The 16,043-nt window shown below is 48.6% G+C and overlaps 1 protein-coding gene across 1 annotated transcript in view; it reads right to left on the bottom strand.

The window, feature by feature from the left end:
- Positions 1-16,043, bottom strand: part of iqgap1 (IQ motif containing GTPase activating protein 1) — a 115,132-nt gene that overhangs the window by 7,070 nt on the left and 92,019 nt on the right. The window contains exons 26-34 of the mRNA XM_043680495.2: positions 15,609-15,833; positions 13,266-13,406; positions 12,911-12,995; positions 11,979-12,214; positions 11,032-11,164; positions 10,114-10,216; positions 7,668-7,797; positions 6,922-7,009; positions 5,914-6,126 (exon numbers count right to left, since the gene is read on the bottom strand). Of these exons, the coding sequence (XP_043536430.2) occupies positions 5,914-6,126; positions 6,922-7,009; positions 7,668-7,797; positions 10,114-10,216; positions 11,032-11,164; positions 11,979-12,214; positions 12,911-12,995; positions 13,266-13,406; positions 15,609-15,833 (1,354 nt within the window). The remainder of the gene's footprint in view (positions 1-5,913; positions 6,127-6,921; positions 7,010-7,667; positions 7,798-10,113; positions 10,217-11,031; positions 11,165-11,978; positions 12,215-12,910; positions 12,996-13,265; positions 13,407-15,608; positions 15,834-16,043) is intronic.

Genomic DNA, 16,043 nt, shown 5'->3' with positions numbered 1-16,043 from the left:
AGTGTGCAGACAGCAATATCACAAATGGCCAGCATCATCCTCAGCCTCAGCTGCGATGTCTCCCACATTGACCAGGCCAATACTTCTCTGTCCAGCCACACTGGAACAACGGGTTGAGGGAAGCAGCAGATGCTGGCAACACTTATACCAAACACCCACTTACATTCATATAGCACCTTCAATAAAGATAAACATTCCAAGATGTTCAAGTGCATGAGGAAAGACGGAGCAGAAAACTGTGGGAAAAAAAATCGCCCAATCTCAGCACCATCGTTCTCACATGGCACAAAATAAGAACAGGAAAAGCTGGAATTAATCAGCAAGTCTAGCAACTTCCATGGAGAGAAACAGGGTTGGAATTCCAGGTTGATGATGTTTTTCCATTTGTCAACCTCTCTCATCTTTTTTCTTATTTTCACATGTGAGCTTGGCTGACTGGGCCAGCATTTAATGTCCATCCCCAACAGCCCTGGAGTAGGCGGTGGACAGCTGCCCTCTTGAACTGCTGCAGACTTGGGTATAGACAGAACCTCAACACTACTGGGGAGGTCACTCCCAGATTCTAATCCAGCGACAGTGAAAGAATATAAATATATTTCCAAATCAGGATGGTGAGTGGTTCTCTGAGAATTCTATGCTCTGATTTCAGACTTCACTAGAAGCAGGCAATCCTGCTGAGTGATCAGAAGCAATCTTGAGGCAGATCAGATTTCATTTATTTAAAAATAACCAGGCTGTGAATTATATTCAAATGAGGTGTGTTTGGGTGGGGTGGAGAGGAAGATGTTTCTCTGACCGGTTATACAAGCTGTGCGGGTCCCTGAGGAGGTGAGAGTGTGGCACACAGCCCTGCAACTGAACTCTGACAGTTACAGCTAAAGTGGAAAACAACAGCTAATGTTATTGTGTAAGTGCGTGTGTGTATGAGAGAGAGAGAGGATGTTATAGAGGTTTATAAAATCATGAGGGGCATGGATAGGATAAATAGAAAAAGTCTCTTCCCTGGGGTGGGGGAGTCTAGAACTAGAGAGCATAGGTTTAGGGTGAGAGGGGAAAGATATAAAAGGGACCTAAGGGGCAACATTTTCACTCAGAGGGTGGTATGTGTATGGACTGTGCTGCCAGAGGAAGTGGCAGAGGCTGGTACAATTACAACATTTAAAAGGCATCTGGATGGGTATATGAGTAGGAAGGGTTTGGAGGGATATGGGCCGGGTGCTGGCAGGTGGGACTAGACTGGGTTGGGATACCTGGTTGGCATCGATGGATTGGACGAAAGGGTTTGTTTCCGTACTGGACATCTCTATGACTCTGTATGTGTGTGACACTATGCCTGGGAGAATGTGTGTGTGCAGGTGTATGTGAGAGAATGTGAGAGTGTGCATGCTTGTGTGTGAGAAAGAGTGTGTGAGTACGACAGAGAGAATGGATGTGAGCTTGTGTGAGAGTGAGAAAGAGAATATCTGTGAGCGAGAGAAAGTGGGAGAACATGTGTGTGTGAGAACGTGTGTGAATGAGAGAATATGAGTGAGAGACAATGTGTGTGTGAGAGAGAAAGAATTTGTATGTATGAGTGAGAGAAAATTTGTATGTATATTAGTGTGTGTGTGTGTGAGTGAGAGAGACAGAATGTGTGTGGATGTGTGAGTGAGAGAATGTGTGAGAGAGAGTGAGTGAATGTGTGTGTGAGAGAGTGAGTGAATGTGTGTGTGAAAGAGTGAGTGAGAGAAGTGTGTGAGTGTGAGACTGACAAGAGAATGTGCGTGTGAGAGTGTGAGTGAGGGAATGTGTGTATGTGAGAGAAAGAATATGTGAATGAGTGAGAAAGAATGTGTGAGTGAGAGAGAATATGTCTCAGTGTGCGCTTGTGTGTCGAAGAGAGGGTATGGGTACATATGAGACACTGGGTGTGTGCATGAGGACAGAGAGAATCTATGTGTGAGAAGGGGTATGAATATGAGACAAACACAGATTGCTGGAGAAACTGAGCAGGTCTGACAAACATCTGTGGAAAGAAAACACAGTTAATGTTTTGAAGCTGGAATAACTGGTTCTTCAGAGGATTAGATTAGATTACTTACAGTGTGGAAACAGGCCCTTCGGCCTAACAAGTCCACACTGACCCGCCGAAGCGCAACCCACCCATACCCCTACATTTACCCCTTACCTAACACTACGGACAATTTAGCATGGCCAATTCACCTGACCCTGCACATCTTTGGATGGTGGGAGGAAACCGGAGCACCCGGAGGAAACCCACGCAGACACGGGGAGAACGTGCAAACTCCACACAGTCAGTCGCCTGAGGTGGGAATTGAACCCGGGTCTCCAGCGCTGTGAGGCAGCAGTGCTAACCACTGTGCCACCGTGCCGCCTACTCTGGAGAGTAGTAATACTGGGCTTGAAATGTTAACTCTGCTTCTCTCTCCACAGATGCTGTCAGACCTGCTGAGTTTCTCTAGCACACCCTTTGTTTCAGATTTCCAGTACCTGCAGTGTTTTGCTTTTATACGAATAGGAGTGAGAGAGTGTATGAACAAATTTGAACATTTGTGTGTTTGGGAAAGGGAGTGCGAAAGACTGTGTGGAGTCACAGTGAGGCTTTCACTCATGAACTTGAGTGTATCCACCCCACGTTTAAAAAAAAAGGCCTCTGGTTGCCTGTGAGTTGAAATGTTTTTAAATGAATTCTTGGGATTATTGCCCATCGCAGAGGGCACTTTGTCAATCACTCCGGGGTAACACTGGAGTTATAGAAATTGGGAATACTGTTGGATTTCTGGCCTGGAGGACATGATGACCTGGAAAACAAAGGAACCATTTATAATCCTGCTTTTTAGGATCTCTGGATGTCTCACGGCATTTTACCGCCAGTGAAGTCCTGCAGTCACTGTGTGCTGTGGGAAATGCAGTGGCCAATGTGTGCACAGCAGGATCCCAAACAGCCATGTGCTAAATGACCAGATAAGCCCTGGTTTCTTTTTCACAATGCTGATTGGGGGCTAAACGTTCACCAGACATCACTCAGAGTCACAGAGATGTGCAGCACGGAAACAGACCCTTCATACCGACTTGATATCCGAAACTGATCTCGTCCCAATTGCCAGCATTTGGCCCATATCCCTCTAAACCCATCCTATTCATATACCCATCTAGATGCCTTTTAAGTGCTGTAATTGTACCAGCCTCCAGCACTTCCTCTGACAGCTCATTCCATACAGACAGAATGTGTGTGGATGTGTGAGTGAGTGAATGTGTGTGTGAGAGAGTGAGTGAATGTGTGTGTGAAAGAGTGAGTGAGAGAAATGTGTGCGTGTGAGAGTGACAGAGAATGTGCGTTTGAGAGTGAGTGTGAGTGAGTGAGAGAATGTGTGTGTGTGAGAGAAAGAATATGTGAATGAGTGAGAAAGAATGTGAAAATGCTACCCCTTAGGTCCCTTTTAATTCTTTCTCCTCTCACCTCAAACCTATGCTTTCTAGTTTTGGACTCCCTGACCCTGGGAAAAAGTCCTTGGTTATTCACCCTATCCATGCCCCTCATGATTTTATAAACCTCTATAAGAGCATTTCCCTCTGACGCTCGAGGACAAAAATAAATCAAGGGAGAAGGCAGGAGAACAGGGTTGAGAAACATATCACGGCATGGTAACTTAGTGATTAGCACTGCTGCCTCACAGCTCCGGGGTCCCAGGTTCGATTCCAGCCTCAGGTGATTGCCTGTGTGGAGTTTGCACATTCTCCCTGTGTCTGCGTGGGTTTCCTCTGGGTGCTCCGGTTTCCTCCCACAGTCCAAAAATGTGCAGGTCAGGTGAATTGGTCATGTTAAATTGCCCATAGTGTTAGGTGCATTAGTCAGAGGGAAATAGATCTGGGTGGGTTACTCTTCAGAGGGTCGGTGTGGACTGTTTGGGCTGAAGGGCCTGTTTCCACACTGTAGGTAATCTAATAAAGGAAAGCATACCAAACGCCTTCTTCACTATCCTATCTACCTGCGACTCCACTTTCAAGGAGCTAGGAGCCTGCACTCCAAGGTCTCTTTGTTCAGCAACACTCCCTCGGACCTTACCATTAAGTGTATAAATTCTGCTAAGATTTGCTTTCCTCAGCCCATTGGCTCATCTGATCAAGATCCTGTTGTAATCTGAGGAAACCTCCTTCGCTGTCCACTACAACTCCAATTTTGGTGTCATCTGCAAACTTACTAATTGTACCCCTTATGCTCACATCCAAATCATTTATGTAAATGATGAAAAGTAGTGGACCCAGCACCGATCTGTGGGAAGAAAGTAGAAAGGAAGAGATGAGCAGTTGGGTGGAGATGGAGCCGGAGCCCAGAGAGAGAGAGAGGAAATTAGTCTGGGTGGGTTACTCTTCGGAGTGAATGTGACACATTTAAAGGGAACCTGGATAACAGACAGGAGGGAGAAATGGACAGAAGCATACTAAGTTTGGGTGAGATAAAGGGGAGGGTGGAGGGTGAAGGAGGTTTGTGTTTCGCCTATAAATACAGATGGGTCAATGGTCTGTTCCTATGATCAAGACTGATTCATTGGATCCTCACATTCACACAGCATTTTACCACCATCTAGTGGTGTAACTGAGGACTGCTGTGTCATGAACTCCAGCACACAGTGAAATGGTGCAGTCTGAGGCTGGTTCAACAGCTTGTTTCTTCTGATTGAAAAAACAAACTGGATGCCCCGGGAAGACTGGAAGTTCCTTCCTGATAGATGAACGAAGGTGAGTCAATTTAAGACTGAGTGAGTGAGTGAGTAAGTGAGAGTGTGTGTGTGTGAGAGACTGAGTGAGAGTGTGTGTGACTGAGTGAGAATGTGTGTTGTGAGAGAAAGAGAATATGTGAGAGTGAGTGAGAGAGAATGAGTATATATGAGACACTGGGGGTGTGCGTGAGGACAGATGTAAGAGGTTAAACTGAAGTCCTTCCTCTCAGCTGGAAATGAGGTGGTGTATTGAAGAGGAGCAGGGGAGTTTGTCCTCTACAGGGATTTATGCCCCAGTGATTGTCACAGTGAGACAAGACAGACAGCAGTGTTATGGTCACTAGACTATAAGCCATAGCCCATGCTGGGGGGAATTTATATTCAATAAATCAAAACGTGGAACTGAAAGTTATGGTGAGCATTGATTGTTCTAAAACTCCATCTAGTTCACCAGTGCCCTTTAGGGAAGGCAATGGACTGTCTGTAACTAACCTACAATGTTCCCTGCCTCTGGCCTTCATGTGACTCCAGAGCCACAGCAATGTGGTTGACTCTTACCTGCCTCTGAAAGGGCCCAAGCGAGTCACTCAGTTCAGGGCAGTTAGGGACGGGCAAGGGGCTTCTCCCCTGTTGCAGGATAAAGAGTAACTGGTCATGATCACATTGCAGTTGGTAGGATCTTCCTGTGCCTGTATGTTTCATACAGTCCCCATAGTGCAGAAACAGGCCATTTGGCACTGAACCTCCCACCCAGACCAACCCCATCCCCATAACCAATCCATCCTCGCCTGTACATCTTTGGACTGTGGGAGGAAACCGGAGCAGCCGCCCGAAATCTACACGGATCTGGGGACAATGTGTAAACTTCACACAGACGATCCCTGGTGCTGTAAGGCAGTGGTGCTACCTACTGAGCCACTGTGCTACCCCTTTCCTGCATTAATACCAGCGACTGCATTTCAAAATGTTGCCTCATCGGCTGTGATGGGCTTTCCAGGCAGCCTGAGGTTATGCAAGGTGCTATACAAATGTAAGTGCTGGGGTAGTGTTTACTGGGTTCAGACTGAGCTGTGTGTGAGGCCAACCTGAGTTGAGTATCTCATGAACCCAGCCCATCCTCTCTCGCAGTGAATTCAGAGAGAGAGTGCTGAGTGCCAGGTGAATGGCCACCTCCTTGTGCTAAGGGTGTTACCTTGGCGATGTCATTGATCAGGTCCTGGTATTTGTTCACTGGGTTGACTTTTCCCAGAGTTGCCAACTTTTTCAAGTTCTGTTCAATCTTCTCTTTCTTCTCCTTTAGAGACATCTGGCTTTCCTCTGACTGGACTTGGTTCTGTTTCATCTTCTCGGGAGTCTTGGCATCTCGGATAGCTCTCCTCTGCATGGCTCGCTGGTGATCAGCATCCTGTGGGGAGACAGAGGGAGGGGGGAGAGAGAGAGAGACAGAGACAACGTCAGCAGGGGCCTCTCAAACACTGAGGTTTGGTATCTGCAGTTCAAACTATTTCTTAAAGCAAAGCCATTCTATTCTCTGTTAGCACACAATGTTCCTCAGTTAACTTAACAGTCACAGGAACAGAGGGTGGCTATTGAGCTGCTCAAGCCTGTTACACAGATTATAGCTGGCACGGTGGCTCAATGGTTAGCATTGCTGCTTCACAGCACCAGGGACCCAAGTTCGATCCCATCCTCGGGCGACTGCTTGTGTGGAGTTTGCACATTCTCCCTGTGTCTGCGTGAGCACCCTCCGGGTGCTTCAGTTTACTCCCAGAGTCCAAAGATGTGCAGGTTAGGGTGGATTGGCCATGCTGGATACAGGGATAAAATAGGGGATGGGTCTGAGTGAGGTGCTCTTTGGAGGGTGGGTGTGGACTCGATGGGCCAAATGGCCTGCTTCCCTCTGTAGGGATTCTATGATCCCAACAGGAGGAGGCCATTCAGCACCTGAAACCGATTGCACAGGAAGAGGAGAAGGCAGTGGTATAGAAACAGAAGGCCACTCAGTCCCTTGATCCTGTAGCACAGGAACAGGAGGACTTCAGCCCCTTGCACAGATAGGATAGGACAGGAGACCACTCAGCTCCATGAATGGATAGCATGGGACAGAAGGCTCTTAAGCCCTGTTAGGAACTGGAGCTCAGTCAGTCAGTGATCAACCCTCTGATGAGACATCACAAGAATGGGAAGATGCAGCACTCACTTGCTCCGCAAAGGCCGGGGTCTCCAGGATCTCGGTCAACGTTTCACCGGGTTGGAAGCGAATCACATCGACAATCAAACGCTTGGTGCTGGAACAGAGCAAGACCGCGGTCAGGGTCACATTGCAGACTGGTTTGGGATATTCCTGAAGGAGAAGAGGGAGAGGGAGGAAAGAGAGAGATAGGAACAGAGGAATTGAGAGAGAGAGACCTAGAGTTCAAAGAAGAGGAATTGAGAGAGAGCGACGCAGAGTTCAAAGAAGAGGGGGAGACAGGGAGGAAGGGAGAGAAACATAGACACAGGAATTGAGAGAGACAGAGAGAGAGAGCGGTTGAGCAGAATAGGAAGGAAGTCCAGAGTTTGGGATGCAGGCAGTGGAAGGCACAGCCATTGATGGTTGAAATTGGGGACATGCAAGAGCCAGAATTGGAGGAAGGTGCAGAAGTGAAGGACTGCTGCAGTCTCACAAACACACTATCTTTCAGGTAATATTGTTCACCTGTTCTCTCAGTCCCACATAAACAATCCCCCAGCCACACTGTCTCAAAGGTAAGTGGTGTTCTGTGTCTAAGCCAATATCTATCCCTAACATCACTGACTGACAAATTAGCTGGTCATCACTTCAAAAACACCTCATTGGCTGTAAATTGGGAAGTTGTGAAAGGTGTTACAGAAATTAAGTTTTTTTTGAGAAGCTCTTAACCTGTAGCCCCTCCCCAGTCACCCTTCCCGAGGCAAACAGCTTACTTCAGCAACAGAGTACGTGCGTTCATCTCCTCGTTCTCACTCCCAGACACATCAAATTTATTGGTGAGCGTCAGGGAAAGCTCTGTCTTGGAAAGCTGCTCTTTATTCGCTTCATGAAAACCCCCTTCACCTGTGGGAGAGAGACCCCAATAAATTAATTCAACAAATAACTTTGATAAAGCAAAACATTCCCCAGCATCTTCACAGGCACAGACACTGAACAAGGTGCAACACCGGGTGACAGCTTGAGACACTGTGATGGAGACAAAACGTTTGGCGAGTTGACAGTGAGTTCAAGGAGGAAGGTGAAGTCGCAAGGCAGAGAGGGAATTCCAGAGCCTGGGCCCAGGCAGCTGAAGGCACAGCTAACAATGGCAGAGATAGGGAGGGGGTGTAGGGGCTGGAGGGGGTGACAGAGATAGGGAGGGGGTTACAGAGATAGGGAGGGGGTGTAGGGGCTGGAGGGGGTGACAGAGATACGGAGGAGGTGTAGGGGCTGGAGGAGTTGACAGAGATAGGGAGGGGGTGTAGGGGCTGGAGGGGGTTACAGAGATAGGGAGGGGGTGTAGGGGCTGGAGGGGGTTACAGAGATAGGGAGGGGATGTAGGGGCTGGAGGAGGGGACAGAGATAGGGAGGGGGTGTATGGGCTGGAGGGGGTTACAGAGATAGGGAGGGGGTGTAGGGGCTGAAGGAGGTGACAGAGATAGGGAGGGGGTGTATGGGCTGGAGGGGGCTACAGAGATAGGGGGGGAGTGTATGGGCTGCAGGGGCTACAGAGATAGGGAGGGGATGTAGGGGCTGGAGGAGGGGACAGAGATAGGGAGGGGATGTAGGGGCTGGAGGAGGGGACAGAGATAGGGAGGGGGTGTAGGGGCTGGAGGGGGCTACAGAGATACGGAGGAGGTGTAGGGGCTGGAGGAGTTGACAGAGATAGGGAGGGGGTGTAGGGGCTAGAGGAGTTGGCAGAGATAGGGAGGGGGTGTTGGAGCTGGAGGAGGTGACAGAGATAGGGAGGGGATGTAGGGGCTGGAAGAGGGGACAGAGATAGGGAGGGGGTGTATGGGCTGGAGGGGGTTACAGAGATAGGGAGGGGGTGTAGGGGCTGGAGGGGGTGACAGAGATAGGGAGGGGGTGTAGGGGCTAGAGGAGTTGGCAGAGATAGGGAGGGGGTGTTGGAGCTGGAGGAGGTGACAGAGATAGGGAGGGAGTGTAGGGGCTGAAGGAGGTGACTACAGAGATAGGGGGGGGAGTGTATGGGCTGCAGGGGCTACAGAGATAGGGAGGGGAGTGTATGGGCTGGAGGGGATGACAGATAGGGAGGGGTGTAGGGGCTAGAGGAGGTGACAGAGATAGGGAGGGGTGTAGGGCTGAAGGTGGCGACAGAGGTAGGGAGGGGTGTAGGTCTGGAGGAGGTGACAGAGATAGGGAGGGGTGTAGGGTCTGGAGGAGTTGACAGAGAAAGGGAGGAGTGAGGTCACAGATGAATTTGACACCAATGATAGGATGTGGAGCTGTGTTTTGGGATTCTGGAAAAATGCAAATTGACAAACAGGGCAAGGCTTTAGGAGCACAGGAGAACACTGGAACAGTCTGACACAGATGGGAGGAAATGTGAGTGAGGACCGAGGGAGGGGAGGCATGGACCACGCTAAGGAGGTGGGAGGATCAAAGTCTGTGAGAAGATTTGTCGCTCGGGTGCTCGTTGTTGTGGTTCTGTTCGCCGAGCTGGGAATTTGTGTTGCAGACGTTTCGTCCCCTGTCTAGGTATATTGGGTCCAAACACATCGACCTGGACCCAATATACCGACCACTGCAACGGACAGCTGGAACTGACAACTGGAAGCGGCAGAGACAAACCACTATAAATGCCGGAGGAAACATTACAGAAGCGCTTCACAGGAGGCTCCCAAGCACTGAGGATGTCACCTAGACAGGGGACGAAACGCCTGCAACATAAATTCCCAGCTCGGTGAACAGAACCACAACAACAGGTGGGAAGGTGTTAATTTGATGATGTACACAATATGGGGTTGGAAGCTCAGTTCAGGAACCTTTGGATATCGAGAAGCTGGAGTCAATGGTTAGCGAGTGGGGTCTGTATCAGGGATCTGAAGGGTTTGGTATCTCGCTGCCTATTGTGTATGTGGTTAGCTCACAGGACAGTGTGACAAAGTCCAATTGCTAGAGGGAGAACAGATACATTCCACCTTAAAACAGCTGGATTGCCATCATAAATCCTGGAGGAACATGACTGGATCAGATAGGGTCACACATGAGTGAATCTGCTCAGAACGCCGTAGTGAGGGGAGGGGAGGGAGCTGCTAGGAATGGCCAGGTCAGGCGTCTGATCCCCAAGTTAGAGAGGAACATACCCTGACTCCTCCGTGCTGTCTGGGTGAAGCTGGCAAGGGGGTAAAGGAGCAGAGTAAAACAGCAGGCACTTGCCGACTAGAGACTCAATGGTGGGCACTTCACCAAGATCTTCCAGTAGCTCATGAATAGGATCATTGTGTTCAGGAGCAATAGCGTCTTGGTGATCCAGGAAAAGCTACAAAATGAGAGAAAACAATCAATCAGGTAGATGGACTGTGGACCCAAAAACAAGTAAGCACCAATCAAAGAGATGAATTCAGGATATAACTATCCTCTTGCTGACTGGGGGTTCACACATGCTGACTGGCCAAGTGGGCAGCAATCCCACTCTCTGATTACACTTAACATCTAATCAAGTGCATGGAAATACCTTGAGAGTTGTGAAAGGTGTTATACAAATAAAACTCATACTCTATGTTAAAGGAATGTCACCATAGTCCCAGGGGATGCTCTCTCATTCGAGAGAGATGGCTGGTGGTGGTTTAACCGGAGGGTCACCACGCCTCAGGTGAGGGGAGAGGTTGTGTTGGAGAGTCCTTCATCGAGTCATACAGCACGGAAACAGGCTTTTTGGCCCAACTCATCCACACTGATTGTGGTAACTTCGGAATTAAACTCATGTTATTGGCATTCCTCTGCATCGCAAACAGACCTCCAGCCAACTGAGCTAACCAACCCCACAGATGGTTACTGAAGTGTAATTACTGTTTAAAAAAATAAGCTACAGGAAAGAAATGGCATCAGAGGTTGGGCAATGTATTTCCAAGATCAGCCACATGTAATCGTTGCTCTGTACACGCACCATCCCTTTTGGGAATAGCGTAACGTAGGATTGGTTCTGGCTGTTCACTCACAGTCTGAGTGGATAAGAAGCTCACCCAGACTGTGCGATCCAGCAGTGAGCTGTGTCTCCACAGACTGAACCTTGGGAAATGCTGAATCCCTGCACCCAGAGGGAGGCTGCTCCTGGTCCTGCCTCAGTAAACTCACCGTGTGAGTGTTGATGATCTCTCCAATGGAAATATAAATCACCGGCTTGGTCACAGTCACACGGTCTGAGTATTCATCAACGTTAAAACGGTCCTCAAGCTCTGGAACCTCACAAGCAGCCTGGAAGAATCGTCTGGATAGAGGGGCAACAGTGAGAATACGGGAGAGAGTGAGAGAGAGAGGAAGAGTCATCGATATAAAGATTGAGAGAAAGAGAGAGAGAAAATCCATAATGTACCATCATACATCACTGGACGCTGTGCCTTCTGCTGCCTGGACCATAATCTCCAGATTCCCTTCCTGCTCCTCCCTCACCCTCCTCCTTCAGACCCACACCTCTGGCCATGCCGGAGTATTCCCATGTTTATTTAAGGTACTACACCTGACTACATTGCTGTGTCATGTCCTGGGAGGATAGATTAATGGTAATACATAATTGCAAGCCTTTTTAGCTTTTGTTTGTTATTATTTGTTCACAGGATGTGGCCCATCCCTCGTTGCCCCTTGAGAAGATGATGGTGAGCTGCCTTCTGGTACAGCTGCAGGCTCCCTGCTGTGGGTTGACCCCAGTGCCATTAGCAAAGCAATTTCAGGATTTTGACCCAGCGACAGTGAAGGAATAACGATATATTTCCAAGTCAGGTTGGGGAGGGGAACTTACAAGGAGTTCTATTCCCATGTATCTTGTCCTTCTGAATGGTAGTGACTGTGGGATTAGAGAACCTTTGGTGAGTTGCTGCAGTGCATCTTGTAGATGGTACACACTGCAGTCACCACTGTGTTTGCATGTTTAGTTACTGATGTGAAAGTGCTGAATTTCAACAGACTCAATATCTAAATGAAAAGACCTAGGGAAGGAGGGGGTTTGGGGATGGGGTCTGTGTTGTGTCTGTATCGGGAGATGGGGACATTGTATAAAGAACAGCAAGAGATCGAGATCGATTTACCTGAACTTCATGTGTGCCTGAGAGAGGTAATCGTTTACTGAGCCCAGGTGGCAGTTTTCCTTGTCGAACATTTTACTGGAGGCAGCATGTTGTAAGACCTTAGCAATGGAGCCCAGATTCCTTCTCTGATCGGTGGTCAGACCCCCACCCCCAGCCGAGATGTCGATGATATCAAATGCGTCAGGGGCCACGATGGCTGGGTTCATGTAGCGGTAATACAGCAGATTGCCGACAATCTGAAATCAGCCAGAATGTAACTCACAATAACAATAATAACAGCTCCCAGCTGCCACCCCGAAACACTTGGCAAGTTTGTATAGAACGTGGAATAATCTGGACACTGGCAAAAGTCAGTAAGAGCTATCGGTGACATGACAGGGATGGGAGACACAGGAAAAGAGGGGACACAGAGAGGAGCAGCAAAGGAAAGAGTAGGCACACAACTAACTTCAGTTCAGTTGCCACTCACAGAGAGGTTCACCGCAGGAGGAATTAAAGACCAGACTTCCAAAGGCAGGAAACGAAGGATTGTCAATCTCCTGCTACCTGGGAAAATTCCCCAAGCTCAGTTCGAAGAGTGTGGAAAGGAGAGAAATCGAAAGCCTTAAAACAGAAGAGAGAAGAGAAGCAAGGTTGAAACAAAATTATCAAAGGCTGGAAATATATTCGATTTACTTTGCAATGTGGGATTAGACTTTAAACCTCAGCAGCTCAGCTAGGAAGGAAGCTCAGACCCAGTAAAGTAACTCCCTCCAGGCTTCCCCCGGCTGGTGAAATTCAGTCTGACATGGAGCTGGAGGGGGAATGGTGTAAAACAATTCTATTCAAACCTGTCTGAAACTGACAAGCAGACAGGTCTGTTTGTCCACACAGAGATATTACGCCTCAGTGCCATTTCTCATCCAACAGACACAGTGTGATCACACACCTACCTTAATGAGCTCGTCATCTGTGGCATCAGGAAACTTCTCATGCAAGGAATCCTTCAGGACTTTAGCAATCAGCCTCATTCCGTACCTGCATCGGTGGGAGAGAGGTATTGGTGAACAAAGACAGGGAGATGGTGGAGCTGGTGGATCATAGAGTGACCACAGCTCGAACTGTGGTGCAGCCAGTCTCCAACGCAATCCTCACTGGGAGTCCAGACAAGAGACTGAGAGAGCGAAATGGTCACATTCTGTCCACTGTAACCTTGGAAAAGGTGGGGCTGCGGGAGGGGAGTATGTGGGTGGGTAGAGTCAGTAACAGTGGAGAGTGTATAAAGGGCTGTGGGAAATGAGTACTTACGGGATTTTGTCCACCGATGTAACAATAGCTGACAGGAATTTGTCGGTGATTGTTCTCATGTTCTTGATGGATGTGTCTAGTCTCTGTTTGACCTCATCATGACTGAGCGCCTGGTCTGGTGTGACATCGTACGGGAGTTTACTGAAAAACAGAATTGTGGATACGTTGACTATCGGTTGGATGCAAAGGGCTGCTTAGTATCCACTCTGTCACGTCAGTCCACAGGGGCAAAGTGAACCCTTCAAAATCCCAACCATTTCCCTGCTGATGAAATGGACATCATACCAACAGCAGGCTCTCCCATCTCCTCATTTCTTCCCCCATCCCAGTTGTTACCACTTTCGACACTGGACCCTACAGCAGGAACTGAGCCAGCTGACAGCATTCAGCAGTGAAAGGAGCAGAACACCTTGATCAAACACGATACAAAGCCATGCCTGTCTGTCTGTCTGTTTAGTAAAGGACTTGCATCTGCATTATATTTTTTAATATAAAGTGCTCCACAGCCAATTAAGTATTTGTGAAGTGTGGTCACTGTTGTGATGGAAAAAATACCAGCACCAATTTGTGGAGAGGAAGCTCCATCAGCAGCAATGTGACAATGACCAACTAAATCTGTTCTGTGGATGAAACATTAGTCAGGAATCCAAAGCTAAATACTATCCTCTTATTCAAATTAGCAGCACCCATGCTTGAGGGTGGATGGGAGCTCAATTTATCATCTCATCTACGAGATGTCACCTCCAGCAGAGCAGGCTGGGATTGAGACGGAGACTGAGATCGATTTTTTTCTATCAGTAAGGGGGAAATCGAGGGTTCTGGAGAAAAGGCAGGGAAGTAGAGTTGTGGATGACCAGATCAGCCATGATCTTATTGAATAGCAGAGCAGACTCAATGGACCAAATGGCCTAATTTTGTTCCCATATGGAAATAGACTTATGGTCTGACTGCACTCTCTTGGTACCAGGGTTAATGCTGGCTGTGAGCTGTAGGTAGGATCGTATCCACTCAGCCCACATGGTCAGTGAACGCAATGTGAAATCGGACACAGACTTGTCTCAATCTCTTTCCAATACGGTGGAGTTTGGTGATGAGAAATCCACCCCATATATACTCTCACAGCTGTATTCACCAAACTGTGGGCTGGACAGCAGAGGGAGAGTGATTCTGAGCTGGTGAACTCCTGGAATAGCAAGACCTGGAGTGAATCAGAGAGTCTGTAAGTGACAAGGAAACAGACTCTGCAGGGTGCAGGGGACAAAGGAGAGGGCCTGGAGAAAGCTTCGCTCCCCAAGCATGGTGGCATTACCAACCAGGGCACAGGCTCGTGCTAGCACTAATAAACAAGCACACAGCACCAGGGGTCGCAGGAACTGCACACTCGCCAGAAGTTGCAGTGCGCTGGGTATAAATGCGGCTGCTGTCCCTCCCTTGATCAGCAGCACAGGAATCAGAGGAAACTCTTGTTTGCTTCACTGGTGTTTGCTGTCGATGTAGAACAGCTGCCCTTGTAGAAAATGGCACACTTCATGAAGTAATTCTTCAGATGAAGCACTCTGGGGCACTTGGCTGACGTGATCACTGTTGTATGAACACACATTTCCTCCTTTCTCAGTGTTGTATACCCTACATGTTCCTTCCTGTTTGATGGACACTGCAAATTTCATTCTTCATTATCCTAGCTCACAGTGAGCCTGGTGTGGTTAGCATGGGACATGTTGTGTAAGATATGCTCCAGGCCAGGGAACAAAGGACTGTTAACCAGCACAGTGCCTCGGAATGATGGAGAGAGATTGGGATGAATCCTGACCTGAAAGCTCTCACCAGGAGCCCAGCTCACTGAGAGACTGACTCATTGAGCTGTTAGTCTTCAGAACACTTCACCCCAAAGGCTGGATTACTGAATATATTCAAGGCAGACTTAGACAGATTTGTGAGCTTCAACAGAGTCCAAGGTTATGGGGAACAGGTTGGAAAGTAGAGTTAAAACTCTGATCAATGAGCCATGGCTTAATGAATAACGGAACAGGCTTGAGGGCCGTGTAGGGAATGGATTTGAATCACACATTCCAGGCGGACTAGCATCTCCAGAAAGCACCTGTCCTCACCCCCAGGTGTGCTTCACTTTCCCCTAAAGGCCATTCACCCAGCTCTCCCGAATCCCGGGCCCACTTCACACGTCTCCCCTGGCATCATGTTGCTGCCAGGGCTGGAGGCAGCACCAGTAAAAGTGAGCAAGCAGGGCACTTGTCTTCATTGGTTGGTGCTCCAGGAAGACAGGAGTCTCACCAGGAGTGTATGGAGCAGCCCACTGGGTGAGGACGTTTGCCGTGTGTCTCTTACCTGGCCTCTCCTGTCTGTGATTCCATCTGGTTCACCCAAGCCTTGTAAATATCCACAGGGTCTGTCTTGATGTTCATTGACCGTTCCTCAATGATCTCCTTGACAACAGGAGCCAGGATCTGTCGGAGGGCATTCTGTCCTCGTGCTCCACGGTTGAAGCTGACCACCATCTTAATAACAGTGGGGTTCCCTGTGATGATCTCATGGAGCTGATCGACCTTTGACCTGCAGAAAGCAGAGAATGTGCCAGGGTCAGAATCACTTTCACAGGGATCTCTTACAGTGTTTCCCTCAGAGGCCTGTATGTACAGAGAGTCCATCTCACACACTCCCTGACAAGTGCCAATGTCACCAAACAAAATCCCACACGAGTCTCTCTCTTCTGACATCACCCTTGGACAGTGGCCTTCTGCCTGGACTGCAAACCCCATTCTC

This window comes from Chiloscyllium plagiosum, unplaced genomic scaffold (genome assembly GCF_037043375.1).
Source record: "Chiloscyllium plagiosum isolate Xiang-an unplaced genomic scaffold, Cpla_swu_hap1 HiC_scaffold_42, whole genome shotgun sequence".
Classification (NCBI taxonomy): Eukaryota; Metazoa; Chordata; class Chondrichthyes; order Orectolobiformes; family Hemiscylliidae; genus Chiloscyllium; species Chiloscyllium plagiosum.
This window is presented reverse-complemented; position numbering and strand designations above follow the sequence as displayed.